Below are 24,021 nucleotides of genomic sequence, written 5' to 3' on the forward strand. Positions count from 1 at the left end.
GGAAGTCCTCAGGAGCCGGGCTGGATGGGCGCTTCCAGCTACCCCATGGAGATCTGGGTTGCCACCTCCCACACCCACACCCAGTCCAACCTAGGCCTGCCAGGGCTTGCCCACAGAATTACTAACTGGGAGGCCTCACCGGATCCGAAAGGAGGTGGTCCTCCAACTGCCCAGAGTGGGCTAGCTGGTACAACCATCAGGAGGGGAGCCTGGCCACCTCTGTGGATGCCCAGCCATGTTGGCAGGTGAAGACCTCACCTTTCTCAGGGCCTTCCCTCACCTATTGGAGGTCAGTTGTGGGGAACGTTTGAAGCTTGGCCCCAGAGACAAAGGCCTTGGCCCTTGTTCAGCCCCAGCAGCTGGGTCCCTGCACCGGCCCCCCCTACGCCCTCTCCCACAGTGCCTGGGCAGGGGTGTGTCAAGCGTCACCCTCTCCCTGCCTTTGAGGCAACTGAGTCACCGTCTGGGCACCGGGGACCCGGCAGGTCTAGACGAGGTGACGTCTGGAGGGGTACCCCAATCTACTGCAGGCTGGAGGAGAGAACACCGAGGAAGAGAAGGCAGCAGTTTGGGCCAGACTGACCGGGGTTTCAATCCCCACTCCACTTCCTCACTGAGTAGCCTTGTGCAAGTCACGTGACTTCTCCAAGCCTCTGTCACCACATCTATAAAAGAGGCATTCATTAAACAGATTTGAGAATCTAATATGTGTCAGGCAGCATTCTGGATGCTGAAGGAAGAATAGGCCTTGTTCCCAGGGACCTTCCAGTCCAGTGGGTAAATTACATTTACCTCAGGATTAAAGAAGGGAGTATGGGCGTTCCCTGGTGATCCCATGGTTAGAATTCCATGCTTCTACTGCAGGGGCACAGGTTTGATCCCTGGTCAGGGAACTAAGATCCCGTAAGCCTTGAGGGGCGGCCAATAAAAATTTATTAATTAAAAAAACAAGAGGGTAGTATGAATGTAGGGCTTAGTATATAGTAGGTGCTTAATAAACAACAGCAATTTTTCTGGGGTTTTAAAAGCTCCTCAAATAATCCCTCTTCCTTCCCCAAGTTTGAATCCAGTTGATAGAAAGACACAGGATAGAGACTTGAAATTCAGCCCTTTTAGAGGAGAAAAAAAATCAATAAAAACAGGTTGGAGGATATAGCTGAGCTAACTATTCAGCCAAAATGGGTTTCAGAATAATTAAATGATTCTCCGAAGCCCGTCGCACAAGTATACACACAGTTGCAGGCCTCTGTCTTCCCAGGACAGAGCTTACCTGTCAGCTGAAATCCTCAGAGCGGCACTGAGAATCCTTTCTGTCTCTGAGCAAATCATTGCAAAATAGAGGGAGGAAGCTGTCGGCCTGGGTGTGCCTGTTTTCTCCTCTGAACTTCTCACCATCGTGGTGCCGCCGCTCCATCCTCTAATTACAAAATAATGATCAAGACAAGAGACAAGAGTGACAGGGACAGGTGAGGGGAACCATATAGGGAAGGGGAGGAGTCACTCCCTTTCCAGTTTTACCTGAGTGGCCTCCTGGGCTAGGCCCAGATGCAAGTGTGTGGAGGTACGTGTTTTATTCACCTCGTTCTGAGAATCACCCACCTTTCCTGCCCTGCTTTGTATCTCACAGGCTGCACCCCCTTTTCCCTCGGTCCTCTCTTACCAACTAGTGTCTGTCTTGGTTCAGCCAGTGGTTCCCACTGGCTGGAGATTGAGGGAGTAAGGAAAGGCGAAGCCAGTTTATTTCTCCTTCTCTCAAAATCAGAAAGGGATTCAGGTGATGCTGTGTCTCCTGCATGGCTCTGGTATAGTATAGTGTTATTTGCTCAGTCATGCCCTACTCTTTGCAACCCCATGGATTGTAGCCTGCCAGGCTCTTCTGTCCATGGAACTCTCCAGGCAAGAATACTGGAGTGGGTAGTTATTCCCTTCTCCAGGGTATCTTCCTGACCCAGGGATCAAACCCGTGTCTCCTGCATTGCAGGTGGATTCTTTACCGTCTCAGTCCACCAGGAAGACCCCGACAAACACCCCTCCCCGCCCCCCTGCTCCCTCTGGGTAGCTCTGCTGTGGTTCCAGCTCTCACCTGGTGATCTCAGCTCCAAAGCTCTGGCATCACCATCTCATACCTTGACTCTTCCAGCCCTAAGGGTGATCGCAGCTTCCTGGCTTTGCTGATTTTGGGATTTCCTTGCCAGCATCCAGGCCTGGGAAAGGGAGGCTGCAGGGCGGACAGTGCCAAGGACAACACCAGGCACTGCGTCTCTGCGGCTGGAGTGGGGGTGGGGACTGCCCTAGTTCTAGACCTCCAGTGGTCAAACCATCCCTCTAGCCCAGAAGGCGTTACAGAAAATCTACCCACAAGGATTTTAGGGCAGCCGTCCAGTTGGAAGTTGTGCTTGTGGCATAGGTTTGAAGACAAGTAGTTTGTCTTTATCGAAAAGTGATGAATGTGATGGTGATTTCAGGGAGGTAGGCTCCCCCTTGACCCCTAGCCATTGCTCCTCGGTTGCTGCTGCTGTGCCATCATTCTGCCTTAATGCCAGCTTCTGGACTCTCTACCTCTCTTCACTCAAACCTCCTGCCTGAAGAGGACAGGAGGGGCGCTAGTGAGCACTAGCTCTATCAGACACCATGTCAAATCCCCTGGCCTCAACCAGGCTCTTGTTGCAGCCCTGCGTGGCTCAGACCAGCTTCACAACTTCACAGCGCCTCACCTCCTGCCCCCAGGGCTTCCCTGTTGACCCTGCAGCCAAAGTGTGTGCAACCTGGAAGTACAGGCAAGTTAATGCTTGATGCAGGAAAGGTTTAACCAAGGCGAGAAAGGAGCCAGTGTAGAAATTCCCCACCCTCACCTCATCTCCTGCCCAATCTCCCAAGGAATGTTTCTAAGATGCCATTTATCCCGCTACATCCTCTCCAGGATGAATTCTCCCTCCTTCTCTGCTTTACCCACCACAGCACTCATTCTGCTCCCTGGAATGAAATCTGAAGTCAGATCTGCTTTCTGGGGAACCCAGTCTAAGATACTAGCCTTCTTATCTCTTATGAAGGAACCCACCCCCAGTGGTTTTCCCAAGAGAAAAAGACATTTGGGAGACAATGAGGCCACAGCACTTTATTTAGGACAGACACAAAGGATTCTGTTAGTATTCGTCCCCCTCCTCCTCTTCTCCCTCCCCCTCCACACTATCCATGCCCACTTCCTCGTAATCCTTCTCCAGGGCAGCCATATCCTCCCGGGCCTCGGAGAACTCTCCCTCCTCCATGCCCTCGCCCACGTACCAGTGCACAAACGCCCTCTTGGCATACATCAGGTCGAACTTGTGGTCCAGGCGGGCCCAGGCCTCAGCGATGGCGGTCGTGTTGCTCAGCATGCACACGGCACGCTGCACCTTGGCCAGGTCACCCCCGGGCACCACAGTGGGGGGCTGGTAGTTGATACCAACCTTGAAGCCCGTGGGGCACCAGTCCACGAACTGGATGGTGCGCTTGGTCTTGATGGTAGCGATGGCAGCGTTGACGTCCTTGGGCACCACATCTCCACGGTACAGCAGGCAGCAGGCCATGTACTTGCCGTGGCGGGGATCACACTTCACCATCTGGTTGGCAGGCTCAAAGCAGGCGTTGGTGATCTCTGCCACCGACAGCTGCTCGTGGTAGGCCTTCTCTGCAGAGATGACTGGTGCATAGGTGGCCAGGGGGAAATGGATGCGAGGGTAGGGCACCAGGTTGGTCTGGAACTCCGTCAGGTCCACGTTGAGGGCGCCATCAAAGCGCAGGGAGGCTGTGATGGAGGAGACGATCTGGCCGATGAGGCGGTTGAGGTTGGTGTAAGTCGGGCGCTCGATGTCCAGGTTGCGGCGACAGATGTCATAGATGGCCTCGTTGTCCACCATGAAGGCACAATCTGAGTGCTCCAGGGTGGTGTGGGTGGTCAGGATGGAGTTGTAGGGCTCGACCACAGCCGTGGACACCTGAGGGGCTGGGTAGATGGAGAACTCCAGCTTGGATTTCTTGCCATAATCAACAGAGAGCCGCTCCATCAGCAGTGAGGTGAAGCCAGAGCCGGTGCCCCCTCCAAAGCTGTGGAAGATGAGGAACCCTTGGAGTCCTGTGCACTGGTCAGCCTAGAGCGAAGAGAAACATGGGATCTGAAGCACTGCTGACCAACAGCAAAGAACCAGCTTGTGCTGTTTGCGATTTCCCCAAAAGTTTCATAAAATCCTTGTAAGACTTTTCCAAGGGCAAAAAATAGGCTCTGATATGGTGGTCCCACTCTCCTCTCCTTGCCCCTCCTCCTCTCTCAAACCTCCCGAGACCTTCCACAGACATTTCTCTTGACTCCTGTGCCAACGGTCATTTATTATCACAACTTGCCAATTCCACCTGGTTTCCTACCCATGCCCCCCTCCCGATCTAACTTCTGTTGTCTCTGGAAGGCTTCTTTACTGAGATCAACAACCCAGAAACCTGGTCCACATCCTTGCTGGAGGCCCAAGTTGATCAGAGAGCCTTGGGCCAGTGTTGTTTGGATCCCTGTTTTTCACAGGGCCTTCTGTCCACATCCCTACAATACAGGTGGACAATCTGGGACTGCTTATGGGTGTTCATAGCTTGGCCAGGCAGCCTACTGATTGGTGGCCACTCTGCACAGCATCAGGCCAGTTACTGTAGGAGATAAAGAGGATACCCAGCTCTGGGCTGGAACCCACCCTCTGCCTCCCCTCCTCACTAACCCTGATCCTGTGTGTTTAATTCTTGTCTGGGAGACTCTCCCAAGGATGGAAGCTGCCCTTCCTCATCTGGCCTCCAGATCACTTCACGACAGGAATGCAAATTCCCACTTCCCCAGTCCTCAACTCTTCTCTCACCAGCTTCCGAATCCGGTCCAGCACCAGGTCAATGAGCTCTTTTCCAATGGTGTAATGGCCTCGGGCATAGTTATTGGCAGCATCCTCTTTGCCAGTGATGAGCTGCTCTGGATGGAAGAGCTGGCGGTACGTGCCCGTCCGAACCTCATCTGCAATAGACAGAACTTTAGGTGCCCCTCCCCTTGCAGCCCGGCTCCCAGAGCCCCAGGGTACACAGAAGGGGTGGGGTCACCAGGCCCATTCAGGCAATTGCTATTGCTCTTGACTTTAAGGGTACGTCAATAAAAAGGAAAGGGATGTGCGGTGACCTTGAGACTCTGGAGCTGAGTAATAGCAGATCTGGAGTTCTGATTGGCTGCAGCAACTGGGAACCACAACTCCAGGGCTCTCCAGTTATGGAGAAGGACTTGCTGGGGTACCTGGGACAAGGCATGACAGGGCCTGATCATCACTCACCGATCACAGTGGGCTCCAGATCCACAAACACTGCCCGGGGCACATGTTTTCCAGCCCCAGTTTCACTAAAGAAGGTGTTGAAGGAGTCGTCCCCTCCCCCGATGGTCTTGTCACTGGGCATCTGCCCATCTGGTTGGATCCCATGTTCCAAGCAGTAGAGCTCCCAGCAGGCATTGCCAATCTGCACGCCGGCCTGCCCCACGTGGACTGAGATGCACTCACGCTGAGTGGGCAAAGGGCAGAGAGAAGGGTATCATGCCTGGACACGATTCCTGCCTTCCTTCCTTGAGTGGTTCTCCAGCTGGGAGCAGAAGTTCCTAGACTTTGCCCCATCTCCCGGGGGGTGTGGGATGGGGATAAAACCCTCAGGGGAAGCAGAAGATGTGACCATTTCTAAGATTATAGAGTCCTGCTCAGTGACTAAGCATCTTGAGGAACACTGAAGGGCTCAGATGAGTCTGCCAGAGCATGATAGTCAACCCACTCACGTCCAGAAATAACGTAGCGTCCATTAATAAGGAAAGCAAGAAACAAGTGAGGTTTTAGGGCTCAGAGACTAGGAGGAAGTTTATAAGAGCAGAAAGAACTCTGGATTCACTTTATAGTTAGAAATGCCAGTGAAGAAGGGGAACATGGGCCTGGAATGGATGTGTGTGTGCTGTTCTTTCCCCTTGGGTGTGCGTTCTGGAGTGAAGAGAGTCTGGGAAGAAAGTTGTTCCTCACATGGTTCAAGGCTGGTGGTCAAAGAACTCTTGCCCCTGAAGCAGGACTGGGGTAACCTGCTTGGTCCTAGAAAAGAGAAAGGTCTCTGCTCTGGGGAGTCCCATGAGCATCAGAGAGACTTGACTCACTTGCTTCATCTTGTATTGAGCCTCCATTATGTGCCTGACATTTTGCAGGTACTGGAAATTCATAACACTTAACACCTGGTCCCTGTGCTTAAGAAGCTCACTGTCTAGGAAAGGGAGACTTTCACATGATAAGATATGTGACAGTGTGGGAAGTGGGATCCCAGAGTGTTTCTCCCTGCTCCCCTTGAGAAGTGTTTATGGCAGACCTTAACAACAAAACGAGGGAATTCCCTGGCCATCCGGTAATTAGGACTCTGTACTTTCACTGATGAGGGTCAGGGTTCAGTCCGTGTTGGGGAACTAAGATCCTGCCAGTTCCATTGTATGGCCATAAAAAAAAAAAAAAAACAAAAACAGAAAACTCAAGCACATCCACCAAATTTCCCCAAGCTTTAAGGCTTAATCATGTGGCAGTTGTGGAGACATGAGAATTCTCACACTGCTGCTAGAAGCCCACAGTGAGGCATCTGTCTTGGAAAGTGATTTGGCAATATCAGAAAAGCTGAAGATGCTCTTGCTCTAGAGAAATTCTCACACAGGTACGCAAGAAAACAGGTGCAGGAACTGTCACAGCACCATAGCGACAGAAGCCAATTAGAAGGCCCGCAACAGGAGAAAATGGATAAAGAATGATTCAGAAGTGGGTGTGGGTGAATACAAGGAAGAATCTTACCCCAAAAAATTCTTACCAGAAAAAAAGTAAATTAAGAGGAATGATACTATTTATGTAAATCTTCAACTTGTATGCATCATTTACAGATACATTTTTATGTTGGCTATATATTCTTGGAATGTGTTACAAAAATTAAAAAAAAGCAAAGGAAATATTAACACCCAATTTGGAATAATGGTTTTGTTTGGTAGAGGAGGGAAGTGAATGCAGTCAGAGGATTCCATTGCTTAAGCTGGGTAGCAGGTGTTCATCATATTATCCTTTATACCTTTTTGCATATCTGAAATATTTCAGAGTTTTTTTTAAAGAGGATGCTTTCTCCACAAATTTAACACTTCTCTGACTTTGTAAATATGACACAAGGGCCTTAACTTCTTGTGATTTTTTTGGATAACTGGGATTAATACAGTGACCATCTGTATTCCAGCCCCATTACTTCCCCACTTGCCTCAAGCAAGAGTCTTCAATATTCTGAGGGCATCTTCCCTGAGAAATGACAATAATAAGAGCCCCCTCCTAGAATTACTCTGCAGATGAAAGAATGTAAGTTGCCTGGCTCACTGCACAACAGAGACTAGGGCAGGCCATATTTCTATTGGATCCGCTTATCCATTCCTCCATCACCCAACCCCGGAAGTCATAGTAAGAGAAAGTCACAGGAACTTCCCTGGTGGCTTAGTGGTGAAGAATCTGCCTGCCAATGCAGGAGACACAGGTTCGATTCCTGATCCGGGAAGATCCCACATGCCGCAGAGCAACTCAGCCCATGTGCCACAACTACTGAGCCTATGCTCTAGAGCCCAGGAGCCGCAACTACTGAGCTCTCGACCTGCAACTACTGAAGCCTGCAACTCTAGGGCGCCCTAGAGCCTGTGCTCCACAACAAGAGAAGCTACCATGACAAGAAGCCCACACCCTGCAACTAGAGAGTAGCCCTCGCTTGCCACAACTAGAGAAAGCTTGCATAGCAACAAAGACCCAGCACAGACAGAAAGAAAGAAAGAAAAATTTAAAAAGAGGAAATAATGAATTAAGCTGGGAGGGGTTCAGGGACAAAGGACTCCAGAAATCCCCAGGTCCATGAGAGAGGGCTGACTCAGCTCACCAATCACCCAGCAAGGCCAATGCCTGCTGCTGTATCTCAGAGCCTGCCCAGGTCCCATGCACAGAGCCAGACACTGACCTGGCCCCCACAGCTGAGGTGGAGAATGCCTGAGACTCTGGAAACAATGCCCCTCACTCTGGGTGTGGGCACAGAACCCAGGCCCTGGAGTCACACAGACTTGGCCTCAAACCCCTATCCCTCTGGGACGTGGACAGAGTTGCTTCAAGGCGGCTGCTCCCATTGCCTTTCCTTGTCGGTGAAAATACTATAATTTCATACTCTGCAGGCTTTGTCATTCGGGTACTTAATTCCACGTGTTAAGCACTGATTAGGTGCCAGGCACTGTGCTAAACGCTTCACACACTATCTCATTTAATCTTCATAACGGCCCCCTTAGGTAGGTATTTTTATTACCTTATTTTACTGACTCTCAGAGGAGTCAAACAACTTGCTCAAGGTCATGAGCAAAACCAGGAATATTCAGAGAAGGGACAGCCTGGCTCCAACCACACTTCTAACTGCTCTTCTGTCCTGCCTGGGGGGCAGGTTTGGGTAAAAGATACCAAATAAGCCCCACTCCCCCACACAGCACCCTCCCACCCCCTCTTACTCTCCCCCCTGGTACAGAGCTGAAATGAGGAGTCAGATCAAGGCTCAGGGAAAGGACAGCCTAGGAGGATGGGTCCTTACAGCTGGGAGCTGGAACCAGAGGCCAGCAGGAGCCCAGGTTTAGAGGAAATTGCCTGTACTTTCTACTTGTGTCCTACTCACCCCGCTCTCCCTACCTCTAAATTCAAAGCCCTTCAGCAACTGCTGACGCTCTTACCCAGGTCCTAGTTACCATCACCTGTCTCTCTCCACCCCCCGAACAGGCCCCCACATACTAGCACATTTGGGGGGGCACACACCCATCTGCAAGTCTCTTTCCCTCTCCCCTACCTCACCTGCCTCCACACTGTAGCCCACCAACCCCTGGACACAAGGGACCCTCATTTGCATCCTCAGCCCCCACCTCTGCTTACCATGCTGCCTGCCTGGGACTAGCTGGGGTCGTCTGCTGCAAGACAGAAGGCGGGGACAGGTCTGTGTGGGACACAGAGCCTGCTGGCCTCCTTATACTCTCTGGCCTGCTCTCAGTGGGGGGGAATGTTGTTAGAAACGGCCCCAGGAGGGCAGGTCTGTTGACTTGGTTACCGGGCAGCAGGCAGGCGCTGGGCCTGGGCCCAGGCAGGGGAGGAGGTGCCTGCAGAGGAGGGGCCCACTGGTAGCCCCACACAGGTATCCAGGTCTCTGGGTACACGGTGTCCGTTGCTCAGTCACACAACCCCTGGTGCCGCAGCCTGGCCATCACAGGTGGGAGAGGATTCAGAAATTAAGCCGTCTGAGCTCCAGCACCACCCCCCACCCCTCCCAACCCCCCAGGACTGGTGAGGACTGGAAGAGGAGTGGGCGGGGCTAAGAAAAGTCTGCAGTGGACCAGAAATAATGAGTTACCTAGGGCAGGAGATCAACTTGGGGCTTTCTGGGTGGAAACTCAGAATATTAGAGAATAGCAGAAACTAGAGCTCAGGTTAGCCCCATCTCCAGGAGACGTAAGAGACATGAATTTGATCCCCAGGTCAGGAAGATCCCCTGGAGAAGGAAATGGCAACCCACTCCAGTATTCTTGCCTGGAAAATCCCATGGACAGAGGAGCCTGGTGGGCTATGGTCCATAGGGTCACAAAGAGTCAGACATGATTGAAGCAACTTAGCACACACTTAACTTCTTTTGCCTCACTTTTCTCATCTGTAGACTGGGGAGAGGTAGTATACTGTGAGATTAAACAAGATACATGTGCTCCAGAATTGGCTGTTGTCCACGGGCAAGGCAAGATACCGAGCAGGGTTTCAAGGCTATTCCTAACAGTCTCTCCCTGTTCTAATGCAAGTCTTTGCTTGTCTAGTCTGGCCTTATTTCCCCACAGAAGTAGTCACCATATGGCCTGGGACAAAATTATGAAATAAAAATGTTACTCTCTCCCATTTGCATCCTGCTTTGTTTTCTCAAGGCAGCCTCAACCTCCCACCCCCCATGCCCTTATCTCCTTTGAGTCCCTCAACAACTTTGTGTGAGGTAGGCAAGGGAAGGCCTCTACTCCCGGAGGAAAAAAAGGAAATTGCTGCCTCTTGGCATGAGGGAGTTAATTAGTGGCAGAATTACGGTTCCTCTGGGACTCAGGGTCTGTGCCTCTCCCATTTCCACATGGCAGAGTTTTCGATGTTCCTCATCCTCTCCTGTGTTTTTATTTTAAATTCCGTGGTCAGTGGTGATCATTCCCTTACATACCCCTCAACTCCCTTGTCTTCCTCTAGCTTCAGTTTCTTTGACTGACCAAACCACAACTCTGGTGAAATCTATTTGTTCACCAGTTCTGCCTGCACTGACCTGCTAAACAGTGGCTGTAGAAAACCCCAGAACTATATTGACTGATCTGACTTCAAATGCATGACTACTAACCTCAAATGGTGCTTAATGCTGCCTGGAAACCACATTGCCTCTCTCCAGTCATACTTCCAGCCAGCGCCTTGACCAGGAATAGGAATGTCAGATTTAGCAAATAAAAGAATCTTGTCTATTAATAGCAACCCTCTCCAGGAAGTAGTTTCTAATGTGACTCTTCAGTCAGTATGGCAAATGGTGAAAGAATTATCTTGAGGGTGGGGCTTTTTCAGAGCCCTTTTCATCCTAGTATACCAGGGTGTGACCCAGATATTAAGATGGTTAACCCTGGTTTGGGCCATGAACTGAGGTCTTCTCTCTCCTACCTGGAACTAAAAGGCCAGGATCCCTGGAGAGAAGACACAACCAACCAACACTTCAAAGGTGAGAAAGCCCAGTCTACACTGGCTACACGAAGCCATAAACCTCTGGAATTATTATCCATCAGGAAGGATTTGGGGCCCACTGGGCCCCAGAGTCTCCTGCTAGCACTCCAACTTCCCCCAACTGGTCTTTGAAGTTAGGCATCTCAAAGTCAACCTTGACAACACTAATTCTGCAAAGGAAATTCTCTTCAAGGCAGGCAGGGGGAGGGGCCTCATATAAAACAAGAGTAAAGAGACTTATTTTTTTTTTAAGTTTTTTTTTTTAATATGGACCATTTTTAAAGTCTTATTTAATTTGTTACAATATTGCTTCTGTTTTATGTTTTGTTTCTTTGGCTATGAGGCATATGGGATCTTAGTTCCTGGATCAGGGATTGAACCCCCATCCCCTGCATTGGAAGCCAAAGCCTTAACCACTGGACCACCAGGGAAGTCCTGAGATTTTTTTTTAAGAGCATGTAATATATCTAAGTTATAAAATGAGAGGTAATCAATATTCTTCATTCCTTGAACAATGTTTATTGTCTGCTGTGTGCCAAGCACTGTTGCCAGAGATACAGTGGTAGTAGATAAAAGAGTCTATGCTTTCAAGGAATTTGTATTTTTATGGGAAGACATAATAACTAAACAAACAAGAAAATTTCAGATAGCAATGAACACTTGAAGAAAACAAAACAGATAATGGCACAGAGAGAGACAGGGTGAGGGGAGAGTAGGAGAGGGGGCTACTACTGAGAAGAAGCCACTCTCCAGGAAGGTGATGTTTGAAATTAATAAGGAGTGGGCCACACCAAGATCTGAATTGTAGTGCTCCAGGCAGAGAGAATAGCAAGTGCAAAGGAGCAAGCCTGGTGTATACAAGGAAATGGAGGGAGGGAGTTCACAGAGGTAAAGGGGCCTGGGAAGGAGAATGGCTTAAAAAAAAAATTATTTACTTATTTGGCTGCACTAGGTATTAGTTGAAGCCTGTGGGCTCTTTAACTGCAGCATGCAAACTCAGGTGTGGTGTGTGGGATCTAGTTCCCTGACCAGGGATGGAACCCGGGCCTCCCACATTAGGAGCTTGGAGTTTTAGCCAATGGACTACCAGGGAAGTCCTGAGAATGGCTTTTATTACAAGTGTGATGGGGGGTGGGGGGTTAAGCAAGCCTCACAGCTTACTTTGTGTTTTGTTTTAGAGGGAGTATTGCAGCTGCCATGTGGAGAGTACATTATAGAGGTTCAAAAATGGGAGCAGAAAGCTGTGAGGAGACCAAGCCTAATATCCAGAAATGAGGGGATGGTAGCTTGGACTAAACTGGGGGTGAGGGAAGTAACTGGGTTGAAGTGATAGGACATGCTAATCTGGGCTGTGCAGACCTACCCAACAGCCTTACCTAACCCCTACCTCCGTGTTGGCGTGGTCCTAATTGTGTATAATTTTTCACCCTTCCACCTGGTCAAGGAAGATGGCCTTTCTCTAGACCTAAAGGTAAGTACAGGTTAGTCCAAACCATTCATGGTAGTTCCAGTCCCCACTTCCAATGACTAGTTTAGGCCTGAGGTCAGTGAGATATAAGGGAAAGTCTGCTGGGGTGCTTTAAGGAAAGGTTTTTGTTTCTGATAAAAAGAGATGTGGGAGGAAACCACCCCCCCTTTTCTGCCGTAGGATGGTGTCATATGAGGGCATGATACTTGGAGCTGTGGTAGTCATCCTGTGATCAGGAGAAAAGACGTCACCAGGCCATTGAGGATGCCAGAACAGAAAGCTGGAAATACTGGACTTATTGGTGACATCACTGAACCAATCCTGGAACCGCCCTCCATTCAGATTTCTTGTGGGATAATAATACACCCATTGTTTAAGCTGTTGGTAGCTAGGCTTTCCATGATTTGAAGCTAAAACATTCTCATTAATAAAAGAGGAGAGGAAGAAAATGAAAGAGGAATACAGGACAGTCCTCCGTTTTTACCTAAGGACTTGGTAGGAAGGCGGTATTATTCACTCAGACTCGGGTCTTCCCTTGTGGCTCAGCTGGTAAAGAATCTGCCTACAGTGTGGGACACCTGGGTTCGATCCCTGGGTTGGGAAGACCCCCCTGGAGAAGGGATAAGGCTACCCAATCCAGTATTCTGGCCTAGAGAATTCCATGGACTGGTATAAACGTGGCTGAATGACTTTCACTTTCAGGAGCCTAGGACAGAAGCAGGTTTAGCAGGGAGTGTGATGAGAGTTCTACTTTGAGTGTGTTGTTTTGAGATGTCTAAGGGGCTTTCAAGGTATGATATTAAGAAGGCAAACAGTCACGTGACTCTGAAGCTCAGAGGAGAGGTCCAAAATGGAGGAGTACCTTTGAGAGTCATCAACATATAGGTGATACAGCTTTCTTTTTATTCTATTCTTGCACTGCAGCTTGGGATGTTTATACTCTAGCTATTCTTTATATATATACTCTAGCTATTCTTTTTTGAGTAACCCTAGATAAGGTACAATTGCTTTTAATTACGGACATTTAAAAATACACCCCACAGTAGAGATAACATAATAAAATCCCATATACTCATCACCCACTTTCAACTATTGCTCCTTCAGGGAGAAAGAGCACATGGAAAGCCTGGGAATGAGCTATGAGGAACACCCTTTAGAGGTAAGCCATCAAAGACCACCGAGAAGGAGTGGCTAGGACAAAAACCAGGAGTGGAAGTGTCATCAAAGCCAAGAAGGAAGTACTTCAAATATGAAACATTATAAAGGAAGGATCAGTTATGTCACATACTGCTGAGAGGCTGAGAAAGATGAAGAGAGAGGCATGATCTCTGGTTTGGCAAGATGGAGGTCACTGGCGACCTTAGCAAGAACATCTCAGTGGAACATGTGAACCAAGCCAGTGTGGACAGCAGGGAGGAGAGAAGACATGGAACTATCCCGTAGGAAAGATGGTGCTGTGAGGAGGAGGACAGCTAGTAGATGCTCCGACTGGGAAAAAAAAAAAAATGGATGTGCGGTAAGGCTCAGCTCCACCTCTCTCAGATGGAACCCATGGAGATATTTTAAACCTTGATGGGGACTTTCCTGGTGGCTAAGACTTTGAGCTTCCACTGTAAGGGGCTCAGGTTTGATCCCTGGTCAGGGAACTAAGCTCCCACGTGCCATGTGGCACAGCCAAAAGCAAACAAAGAACTTTGATGACCTTGCCACACTGCTTCAAGATGGAGGTGAGACTCTGAGAAGGAGTTAGGAAAGATGGAGATAACAATAGGCATGGTGAAGAGGGAGAGCGATCCAAAGAGAGAGTTGACACCCACGTTGGGTGAGTGGACTAAACAATACCTCATCAGGAAGACTGAAAAAGTGTTTGGCATTGTCTTCTAGATTCTATGTGAATGTCCAAGAGTTTTCTGTTTGGCGATGTGGACTATTATCTGCACACCTACCAAAAGCTTATGGCCCTTATTCAGGGGATCTGTCTATATCCTGAGAAAATACATAGACACTCGGTCATGCCTGTATGTGCATGAGCATGCACGCTCAGACACACATGCCCAACCAGATGCGGACTCTATATTCCACCAACATGCCTTGGGCGTGTCTCCCTGCACCCTTGTCTTCTCCGTTTTCCCTACCAGGAAGCCTGCTTAGGGCTGTGAACTCATTGCTGCAGCAGCCAGGCTAACATAAATGTGTGATGTGGGTTGCGCATGTGATGTTAAATGGCAGTGGGCCCTGGTCTTCTGTGTCAGGGAGACACAGAGTAACAGGGCTGGGTGAACTGGAACAGCTTGTTGCCCATCCTAAGAAGGTAGCCATCACCCAGCTACATTTGTTGCTGCACTGGTTTCCTATCCAGGCTGTAACAAATTGCTACAAACTTAGTAGCTTAAAACAACACAAATGTATTTATTATCCCACATTCTGGAGATCAAAAGTCCAAAATAAATCTTATGGGGAATGCAATCTTATGATTTATAAGAAAAAAATGTGGCTGCTTAGATGACCAAAATGTATTTCTTATATGTTATTTGTTCTTTGTCCATTCTTGTTGGCTCACAGTTCCCAAAACCCTGAGAATTCCCTAAGTGTTGAGAGTGATTAAGGTGTCTTGCTATGTTAATGAGGTAACTTTTGGACCCACCGAAGGATGGGGCCTGCTTGCCAGTGGAGCCAACTGAGCAATTAGAGGTTTAGAAATTTCAGTCCCATCATGCCCTTCTGACCTTCTGAGAGGGGTGGGTATCTGGAGATCTGAGTTCAATCACCAAATCGTCAGTGATTTAATCAACCATGTTTATGTAATGAAGCCTTCATCAAAGCTCAAAAGGATGGGGTTTGGAGACCTTCCAGGGTGGTGAACACATGGAGATGCTGAGAGAGTAGAGAACCTGGAGATGGTATGGAAGCTCATGTCCTTTTACCATACAGTACCCTCTGCATCCCTTCTATCTGACTGCTCCTGGCTTATATCCTTGTATAATAAACCAGTGACCTAGTAGGTAAAACGTTTCTCTGAACCCTACAAGCATCTTTAGCAAATTAGTTGAACCCAAGAAAGAGGTGATGGTAAACTCTAATCTGCAGCCCACCAGTCAGGACAAGTAACCACATGGACTTGCAACTGGTATCCAGAGTTGGAGGGGGTTGTTGGAACTTCCAGTTTGTAGCTGGAGGGTCAGAAGCTTAGGTAACAACTGGGATTTGTGACTGGCAGCTGAAGCAGGAAATGGGGGGACAGTTTTGTAGGATCAAACCTTTAACCTGTGGAACTTGATGCTATCTCCAGGCAGAAAGTGCAGAATCGAGCTGTATTCTCAAACCCCTTGCTGGTGTCTGAGAATTGCTTGGTGGTGTGTGGGGGAGCCCCCTCTCCCACCATTGGAACTGGAAACCTGTTTACAGATAAATTCAAGGCGTTGGCATGGTTGCCTTCCTTCTAAAGACTTTAGAGGAAAATACGTCCCTTGCCTTTTCCGTCTTCTAGAGGCTGTCCGCATTCCTTCACCATGGCCTCCTTCCATCTTGAGAGCCTTCACTCTGACCTCTCGCCTTGCCTGACTGACTCTCCTGCTTCCTTCTTCCATTTAGAAGGACCCTTCTATCTCTCTTGGTAAATGTCACATTCCACTTGAAAATAGGTGGGTTATTGTCAAATATCTTTTGATACTAATTTCTAACATGATTCTATAGTGATAAGAGGAGAGATTCTATATGATTTCAATACCTTTAGACGGTGAAAGTTTTGCACCTTGTTTTATGCCCCTGGATGTGTTCCAGTGTCTTCTAGTTTATAGTCTATGGGAACTTGAACAGAATTTGTATTCTACTGCTGAGTGAAAATTGTATAAATCTTAATTATGTTGAATTGGTTCATAGTGCTTTTCAGGTCTACTAGATCCTTCTACTCTGTAGAAGAGAATTGTTAATTTTTGAGAAAATGGTATTGTATTCACTGTATTAATTTTTGAGAGTTTGATATTGAAAGCCCAACTAAAAATCTTAATTTATCTATTTTTAAAAATAACTATAATGTATAGTGGAACTATATGTAACTTTGTTCTGTATTTTCCAAGTCTCCTGTTAATGTGTTATCATACTTTCACAATTAAAAAAAAAACTGTTTTAATTAAAAAAAGGACTTGTGATTACACTGGGCCCAACCAGAAAATCCAAAATCTCCCCATCTCAAGACCTTTACCTTAATCACACTCACACCATCTTTAGCCATGGAAGGAAATGTAGTCACAGATTCCAGGGACTAGGATGTGGACATCTTGTGGGTAGTGCTATTCTGCCTATCACAGTTGCTAAATGGGAATGCAGGCCTAGAATAGCCATCTTTTCCAATTTGTTTCACAATAAGCTAGAATCTGGATTTTTTTACATGATTGAAACCGTTAACCTAGCAGGCCTGAGACAGCTATCCTTGGAAAGGCCTGCTCGCAAGGTTGGCCCTCAGCTAGCATCTGAGAACTTGGCTCTTAGAGTGCTCCCAGTCAACAGCTGATTGATCAGGATAGTTAGTTGTGCCTGGACAGTGTGGGTAAACGATGTGATTTATGCTGAACACCCATTTTTCTTCTGAGTCTGGAATTTTGGCACATGTAAGGCAGAGGTGCCTCTGTGAACAGACCCCACTAAAAACCTGGGGTGCTGAGTCTCTAGTGGGCTTTCTTGGGCAAAAACACTGCAGGGAAATACTGCTCCCTTTTCATTTAGGAAGAGTACATTGTGTAAGTCCTTATGGGAGGGAGAGGACATGGATTCCTTCTGACTCCTGTTGTGTCTTTTCCCCTTTTTATCCAGGTGCGTATTGTTCTTGCATTACTGTAATAAACCCTAGCTGTGAGTACAAGCTTATGCTGAGTCCTGTGAGTCTGTCTAGTAAGTCTCCTAACATAAGGGTGGTCTTTGGCGATGCCCCATACAGAAAAATTTCCTAATTTTTTTTTTCATATTCTAAATGCAATGTGGGTTAACACTGTGGGTGCCAGATGAAACATTTCAGAGAGAGAATTTGTTTTCCAGGCTGCTAATTTGAAACTTCTGGCTGCTTAAGAGTTTCACCTTAATTTCAGTCCCATTTCTATAGTGAAACAATTCATCTGACACACACTTAGCAAATGTTACCATGTGCCAAGTGCCATACTAGGAACCAGGGAACACAAAAGTGAATAAGACACAGTCTTTTCCTTCAGCAAGATCACTGTCTAATAAGATGAACATATGCATGAATAACTGCAGCATGAGGTGCTACACACACTAAAATAAATGAACAAAATGCTCTAAGAGTCCAGGCAGCTGGACATATAGTTCTTTGCTGTGTACGTATGCATCCTCCAGTTCATCTGGTCCTCACAATCCAAAGTTATTATCCCAGTTTTACAGAAAAAGAAGCTGAACCTGAAGAACAAATAGGTTTTGGGTTTTGCCTAAGATAGCACAAGTCTCTTAAAATACTCATTCTGCAGGGTTGGGCTGCACAAGGAAAACAGAGGGCCAGGGAAGGTCTGAACGAGGCCACGTGTTCTGTAGTCACCAAGGCTCCTTGCTCTGTAGAGACCGTGACCCCATTTCCCAAAGCAACCTCATTATGTGCCCTTGCCAGGTTTCTTTTCTATGAATGAGTCTTGTTCTCCCAACCATATGGTTAGTCTACTGGGAAAAGAGACCTTGTCATATTTCACAGTGTTTCTTTCCATGCCTTGCTAAAGTAAGGTATCAGTTAGCTATTTTGTTGGTAGAAAGTTGCCATTGCTAGTTATTTTATCCTACTGTGTTATATTGTCAGGCAGCCTTGGCCCTAGGAAACACTATGATAGGAGAGACAGGTGAATCTTTTCCCAGGAGACAGAATGCACCAATAGGCACGTAGGGCACTTCTGATGATTTCTGCAGTGAAGAGAGACAGGTAGAAAATGTAAGGCATGCAAGGGAAAGCAGAAGTAGGTTGAAAAGCCCATTCTTGCAAGACATGGGAATGAAAAGTAGAAAGAAGGAATAGCTTTAGCTGAGACCACTGCCTGAGCTCCGAGGGCTTTGAGATGCAGGTAGCAGATCCTGCCCATGGCTTAGGGACTGAAGAGGATGGGAAAGTCAAAACCATCCATGACATCAGAATCTCCGTTTTCTTTTTTCCTCTTCAGAGTCAACAAACGTTATAACACCTCACAATGCTTTCTGGGGGTGGGATCGTTATCTCCTTTCACCGGTGAAGATGAGGTTCAAGAACTCAGTGAGGTTAAGTCACTTGCCCAAGGTCACAGAGGGCAGTCAGGTTGCGAATCCCAGAAACTCCGGCGGTTCTGGCTGCAGAAAGTGGGCAGGTGGCTATGGCGAGGGCCGGCTAATAGTGACGGTGCTGATGACGGGGCCACTGACCAGCGGGCAGCCTGCGAGACGCGACAGATTCCGGGGGTCGGCCCTCGCAGACAGACTGTGGGATTCGGCTCGGCGGAGCAACCTAAGGGATCGACAACCTGGGGCTCAGACTGTGCAGCTCCCGGTCCTCGGCCGCCCGCGGGCGTTGGCGAAGGCCAGCCGTCCCGGCCACGGACCAGCAGGCCTCGAGCGACTGCAAGCCGTTCCTGGGGGACGGGCCAGAGCCAGGCAGTCGGCCGGAGCCTTCAGAGAGGCAGGGCGGGGAGGGCACCGGCGAAGGCTGGCTGCAGCCACTCCGGAAAAACAGCCTCTACAGCACCCGGCCTAAGTCAGAACACCTTAGAGACAGGCGCCCCCACGACGCAGGGGCAGGAGAGACACATCCTGGCACCGCGCCTTGCGTCCCAACAGCGGAGCTCGGGAGGTCCGAGTGTCGGCGCAAAGCCGGGAAAGAAGGGTTTAAGCTCGGGTCGCTACTGCTCACTCACGCGGGACAGGTGAGGGACTCTGGCACGCCCCGGGGAGGGGACTCGCCCTGGCCCCACCCCTTCGGGCCGCCTACCTTTCGGGGGCGGGGCGTCTGGGCCGCCCCGCTCCTAGTGGGCGGTCGGAGCGCGCGGGCCCGCCCCCCGCCTATAAGAGCGGTGCGGCACTGCAGCTAGCGCAGTTCTCACTGAGACCCGTCACCCGGACTCTACGTGAGACCCACCACCCGGACTCACCATGGTGAGTGCGGCCCTGCCGGCATCGCGCCCGTCCCTAAGTTCTCCTCTTCTTCGGGGAACCTCCCGCTAGGTCCGCTCAGGGCCCTCTATCTGGAGTTTCAGGTCTCGAGGTGTTGGGGGGGGTTGCCTTCCCCCACCCCCTCCCGGTGACTTTGGCTGGGCCAAGTTGTCCACTTTCGGATGCTGGGGAGGGTAGTGGAGCGGGGTGGGAATCTTCAGTAGTGGAGAGAAGTCCTCCTGGTATCCCCTCCTGCTCCACCAAGAATTTGTGTCCTAACCCTCCTGAGGGGAGTCACGCGGTCCCGCGGCCCGTCCTTTCCGCGGTCTAGCGAGACCCCGCTTGGCTGCCCTCCGCCCTTAGCCTCCCGCTCACTCCCGGGTCCTTGGAACTGACCAAACACGCGCTTGGTGCTAGAAGGTGGGAAGGGGCAGATCACTTGGTTTAGCATCCCCCTTTCCTCCGACTGTGGGCGCATCCCTCCTACCCACAGCAACCCCCCCGTGACTCAGCACCCCTCTTTTGATCCTGGAGGGGTGACGAGAATGGGGTTCGGCCTAGTGAGGCGAGCCGGAATCTCTCCAGCCGGAGCCCGCGTGCACGGACGGGCAGAGACAGCTGGCGCTGAGCGAGAGCGCGGGCCGAGGCCAGGTTGGGGGGAGGGGAAAGAGGTGTGTGTAGGGGGTGGTATTTATAGCCTAGGGACGGGGGCCGAAATCCAATCCTCGCTTTCCACTGGGATGGACCTGGAAAGAATCTAGAAGGGGCGAATACGGGGCCAGAGCGCAGGATGGCGCTCACCCCGCCCAGGGCAAGGCAGGTTACCTTCGGGGCCTCACCGCAGGTTCCGCTTCCTTTTCTGGGTGTTTGCAAACCGTCACCCCGCCATTTCGGTGTCGAAAAGGGAGGCCGCACCGGCCTTGCTCTGCACCACTTTGGCTCTTCAGAGGTTAATTCCAGACTGGCAGGGATGAGCCTAGGGCAGCGAGTGCCCCAGTGCCCACAACCTTACTGGCGGTGCCTGCCGGTTTTTGCTCTCTGCAGTTTCCCTGAAGGTACAGCAGTGGGTGAACGCGGTGAAAATACCCAGGGTGTGGGGGTAGAGGTGGGGAGAGCAGCCAGATGGGATTGATCCCCAGAGCCAGATGGGATTTAAAGGTGGTGAGGGCCAGGGCAACCTGCTGGTCAGTGTGGTCAGTTGATGCCCGACTGGAAGGCTGAGACACCTCTACAGTTCGCGAGAATGAAAGGGTGAGAGGGTTATATGATATTCTAGTTGTTCATCCTCAAAGCAAAGAATTAATCAAGGGCGGACCTCTAGCTATAAATTTGTAGCTCTGGAAAACCTTCTGTCCCTTCTCAGGCTCTTGAGAAGCTGATCTGTGGGAGTAAGGATTGGGAACAGCTGAAAAAATCGCTTGTCCTTGTCTCAGCAACTGCAGTGTCTGCCTGTCTCACATGCACTTGACCTCTCCGTCCTGCCTGAATGTCCTGTGAATGTGGCAGGGTCATATGGAGCCACAGCTCTTACTTGACAAGGTCCCCATGGAGTAGACTGAGGGATCTGGCCAGCCCTACTGGGTGCCTCTAGTTGGGAAGTCCTATGCAGGAGAGCCTGGGCAGGATGCCAGCCTCCTTGACCTCTGCTCAGGCCCTTTTGCCAACTGAGTCATCCTAACTGGTAGGTGATAGGGTGGGAGAGAGGCTCGTGAGGTAAGGACTTATGTATGTGGGGTTTATGCCATGTCCCCTCTCTTTACCCTTCAGCGTGAATGCATCTCAGTCCATGTGGGGCAGGCAGGTGTCCAGATGGGCAATGCCTGCTGGGAGCTCTACTGTCTGGAACATGGAATTCAGCCGGATGGACAGATGCCCAGTGACAAGACCATTGGTGGAGGGGACGACTCCTTCACCACCTTCTTCTGTGAAACTGGTGCTGGAAAGCATGTGCCCCGGGCAGTTTTTGTGGATTTGGAGCCTACTGTAATTGGTGAGCAGAGGAAGAGAGGGTGGAATTGAGGGGCTGGAAAGTGACTCTAAGTTTCTCTCTGGAGAGAGGATGTCTAGACCTGGCTTTCCTGGCCCTGAAAACCCCTTGCCCTGCTGGAAGCTAAAGAAGGGAGGCTGATCGCAGACTGGGCTGGGCAGCAGGTCTGGGTTTCTCTCACACACTGCTATCTCAGGCTGGCAGGAGGATGAATGCTTCCATATATCTGACCACAGCCACTAGGCTGAGGGAGGGAGGTCTGTGCTGAGCACAGCCTTGTGGTTTCTGCCCTAACGATGTGGTGTATGACTTTTCAGATGAGATCCGAAATGGCCCATACCGGCAACTCTTCCACCCTGAGCAGCTCATCACTGGGAAAGAGGATGCTGCTAACAACTATGCTCGTGGTCACTACACCATTGGCAAGGAAATCATTGACCCAGTACTGGACCGGATCCGCAAGCTGGTGAGAATTGGGGGTAGAAGGAAGGAAACTTTTGAAATGATGCTAATGGTCAGAAACATTTTTTTCCAAATCCATTTCATAGAGTCATCTCTAATTCTACATGTCTCAGAGCGTGCTGCGGCTGTGGGATACTCATTAGTCTGCCTTAACACCTGAGAAATTTTAGGCTTTTGTGAAGCTAGAACATATGAAGTCCTCAGGCCCTTTCCCCACCCACATTGCTCTTTTCCTTCTTGCCTTTCAGTCTGATCAGTGCACAGGACTTCAGGGCTTCCTGGTGTTCCACAGCTTTGGAGGGGGCACCGGCTCTGGCTTCACCTCACTGCTGATGGAGCGGCTCTCTGTTGATTATGGCAAGAAATCCAAGCTGGAGTTCTCCATCTACCCAGCCCCCCAGGTGTCCACGGCCGTGGTCGAGCCCTACAACTCCATCCTGACCACCCACACCACCCTGGAGCACTCAGATTGTGCCTTCATGGTGGACAACGAGGCCATCTATGACATCTGTCGCCGCAACCTGGACATCGAGCGCCCGACTTACACCAACCTCAACCGCCTCATCAGCCAGATCGTCTCCTCCATCACAGCCTCCCTGCGCTTTGACGGCGCCCTCAACGTGGACCTGACGGAATTCCAGACCAACCTGGTGCCCTACCCTCGCATCCACTTCCCCCTGGCCACCTATGCACCAGTCATCTCTGCAGAGAAGGCCTACCACGAGCAGCTGTCGGTGGCAGAGATCACCAACGCCTGCTTTGAGCCTGCCAACCAGATGGTGAAGTGTGATCCCCGCCACGGCAAGTACATGGCCTGCTGCCTGCTGTACCGTGGAGATGTGGTGCCCAAGGACGTCAACGCTGCCATCGCTGCCATCAAGACCAAGCGCAGTATTCAGTTCGTGGACTGGTGCCCCACGGGCTTCAAGGTTGGTATCAACTACCAGCCCCCCACTGTGGTGCCCGGGGGTGACCTGGCCAAGGTGCAGCGTGCCGTGTGCATGCTGAGCAACACGACCGCCATCGCTGAGGCCTGGGCCCGCCTGGACCACAAGTTCGACCTGATGTATGCCAAGAGGGCGTTTGTGCACTGGTACGTGGGCGAGGGCATGGAGGAGGGTGAGTTCTCCGAGGCCCGGGAGGATATGGCTGCCCTGGAGAAGGATTACGAGGAAGTGGGCATCGACTCCTATGAGGACGAGGATGAGGGAGAAGAATAGAACCACTGCCTGGAGCCCACTCACTATGTTTATTGCAAAATCCTTTCGAAATAAACAGTCTCCTTGCACGGTTTCTCGTCCCCTCTGAGTGCTTGAGCTTTGCTGCCTTCCCCTTTTGTGCTGCTGCTGCTGCTGTTTCTGCTGCTGCCCTCACTATGTGCTGCTCATGACTTTTTCCTTCCGTGGCTGAAGGTTAGACCTGCCAAGGGGCCCTTGTCAGGCCCAGGAAGCATGACCCCATGTATCATCCTAGCAGTGCCCAGGATAGGGGGGAGATGAAGACCGGATCTTGGACCTGTCCAACATGAGCCATTAAAGGATCTGAGGCTTCACTTCCTTTCCAAGTAGGAGTTTAAGCCCAGCAGTTTCTGTGTTTGAGTTAGACTGCTACCCTATTCTTCCCACTGCTCTGCATTCACTGACACTGGAAGCAAAGCTTGGCCCAGACACCTCTGCGTTTTAAGGGCTTGGGAGTGGGGCTGAGCAGGCCCAGAGTTCCTGGGCATGGAGCCTAGTCATAAGCTTGGGGGCTGGGAGGGAACAAGGGCGATCTCCTAGAGTTGTTTGTGTCAGTGCACCTCCCAGCAGCTTTGCAAAGCTTACTTTTGGTCTTGCTGTTTTGCTGGGACCTAGGGTTGTGCCATTAAAAGTCAGGATCTCCCCTCTGTTTGTGCTTTCTTTCTGGCCTCAGCTTCTGTGCTAGCTGGTGGGAGCCTCCTGCCAGGGCCCTGGGGAAAACTTCAAGGTTGCTAATAGGCACCCCAGGACCCACACTGACGTCAGCAGTTGGAGGGTGGGCACAGTTGGGGGGCGGGGAGGAGCATCACTCTCAGGAGCAGGAGATGCCAACCCTGCCCTTCCCTCCCCTCCCTGGTGATTTAGGGACGCGGTGCCCTTCCTGAGGGAACAGGTTTCCAGCCCAGCAAAGGCAGGGCCCCTGTTTACTCAGCAGAG

The 24,021-nt window shown here is 50.3% G+C and overlaps 2 protein-coding genes across 2 annotated transcripts; one reads left to right on the forward strand and one right to left on the reverse strand.

Annotated features, from left to right (window-relative positions):
- Positions 1–3,092: 3,092 nt before the first annotated feature.
- Positions 3,093–9,098, reverse strand: LOC122426664 (tubulin alpha-1D chain). Its single transcript, XM_043445751.1, has 4 exons — positions 8,979–9,098; positions 5,328–5,550; positions 4,872–5,020; positions 3,093–4,127 (listed from the first exon to the last, which is right to left on the reverse strand). Exons 1-4 carry the CDS (start codon positions 8,979–8,981, stop codon positions 3,144–3,146), a joined length of 1,359 nt encoding a protein of 452 aa, XP_043301686.1. The 5' UTR covers positions 8,982–9,098; the 3' UTR covers positions 3,093–3,143.
- A 10,207-nt stretch (positions 9,099–19,305) lies between these two features.
- On the forward strand, positions 19,306–23,140 carry LOC122426544 (tubulin alpha-4A chain). Its single transcript, XM_043445538.1, has 4 exons — positions 19,306–19,401; positions 21,166–21,388; positions 21,703–21,851; positions 22,096–23,140. The coding sequence occupies exons 1-4, from the start codon at positions 19,399–19,401 to the stop codon at positions 23,065–23,067; spliced, it is 1,347 nt and encodes a 448-aa protein (XP_043301473.1). The 5' UTR covers positions 19,306–19,398; the 3' UTR covers positions 23,068–23,140.
- The last annotated feature ends 881 nt before the right edge of the window (positions 23,141–24,021 follow it).

Source organism: Cervus canadensis, chromosome 24 (genome assembly GCF_019320065.1).
Source record: "Cervus canadensis isolate Bull #8, Minnesota chromosome 24, ASM1932006v1, whole genome shotgun sequence".
NCBI classification, from domain to species: domain Eukaryota; kingdom Metazoa; phylum Chordata; class Mammalia; order Artiodactyla; family Cervidae; genus Cervus; species Cervus canadensis.

Coding starts and splice junctions, on each gene's coding strand:
- LOC122426664 (XM_043445751.1), bottom strand. Junction 5,021..5,327: donor TCTGGAGCCCACTGTGATCG/GTGAGTGATGAT, acceptor TGTCTATTGCAG/ATGAGGTTCGGACGGGCACG. Junction 4,128..4,871: donor TGGACCGGATTCGGAAGCTG/GTGAGAGAAGAG, acceptor TCTTCGCTCTAG/GCTGACCAGTGCACAGGACT.
- LOC122426544 (XM_043445538.1), top strand. Junction 21,389..21,702: donor TTTGGAGCCTACTGTAATTG/GTGAGCAGAGGA, acceptor ATGACTTTTCAG/ATGAGATCCGAAATGGCCCA. Junction 21,852..22,095: donor TGGACCGGATCCGCAAGCTG/GTGAGAATTGGG, acceptor CTTGCCTTTCAG/TCTGATCAGTGCACAGGACT.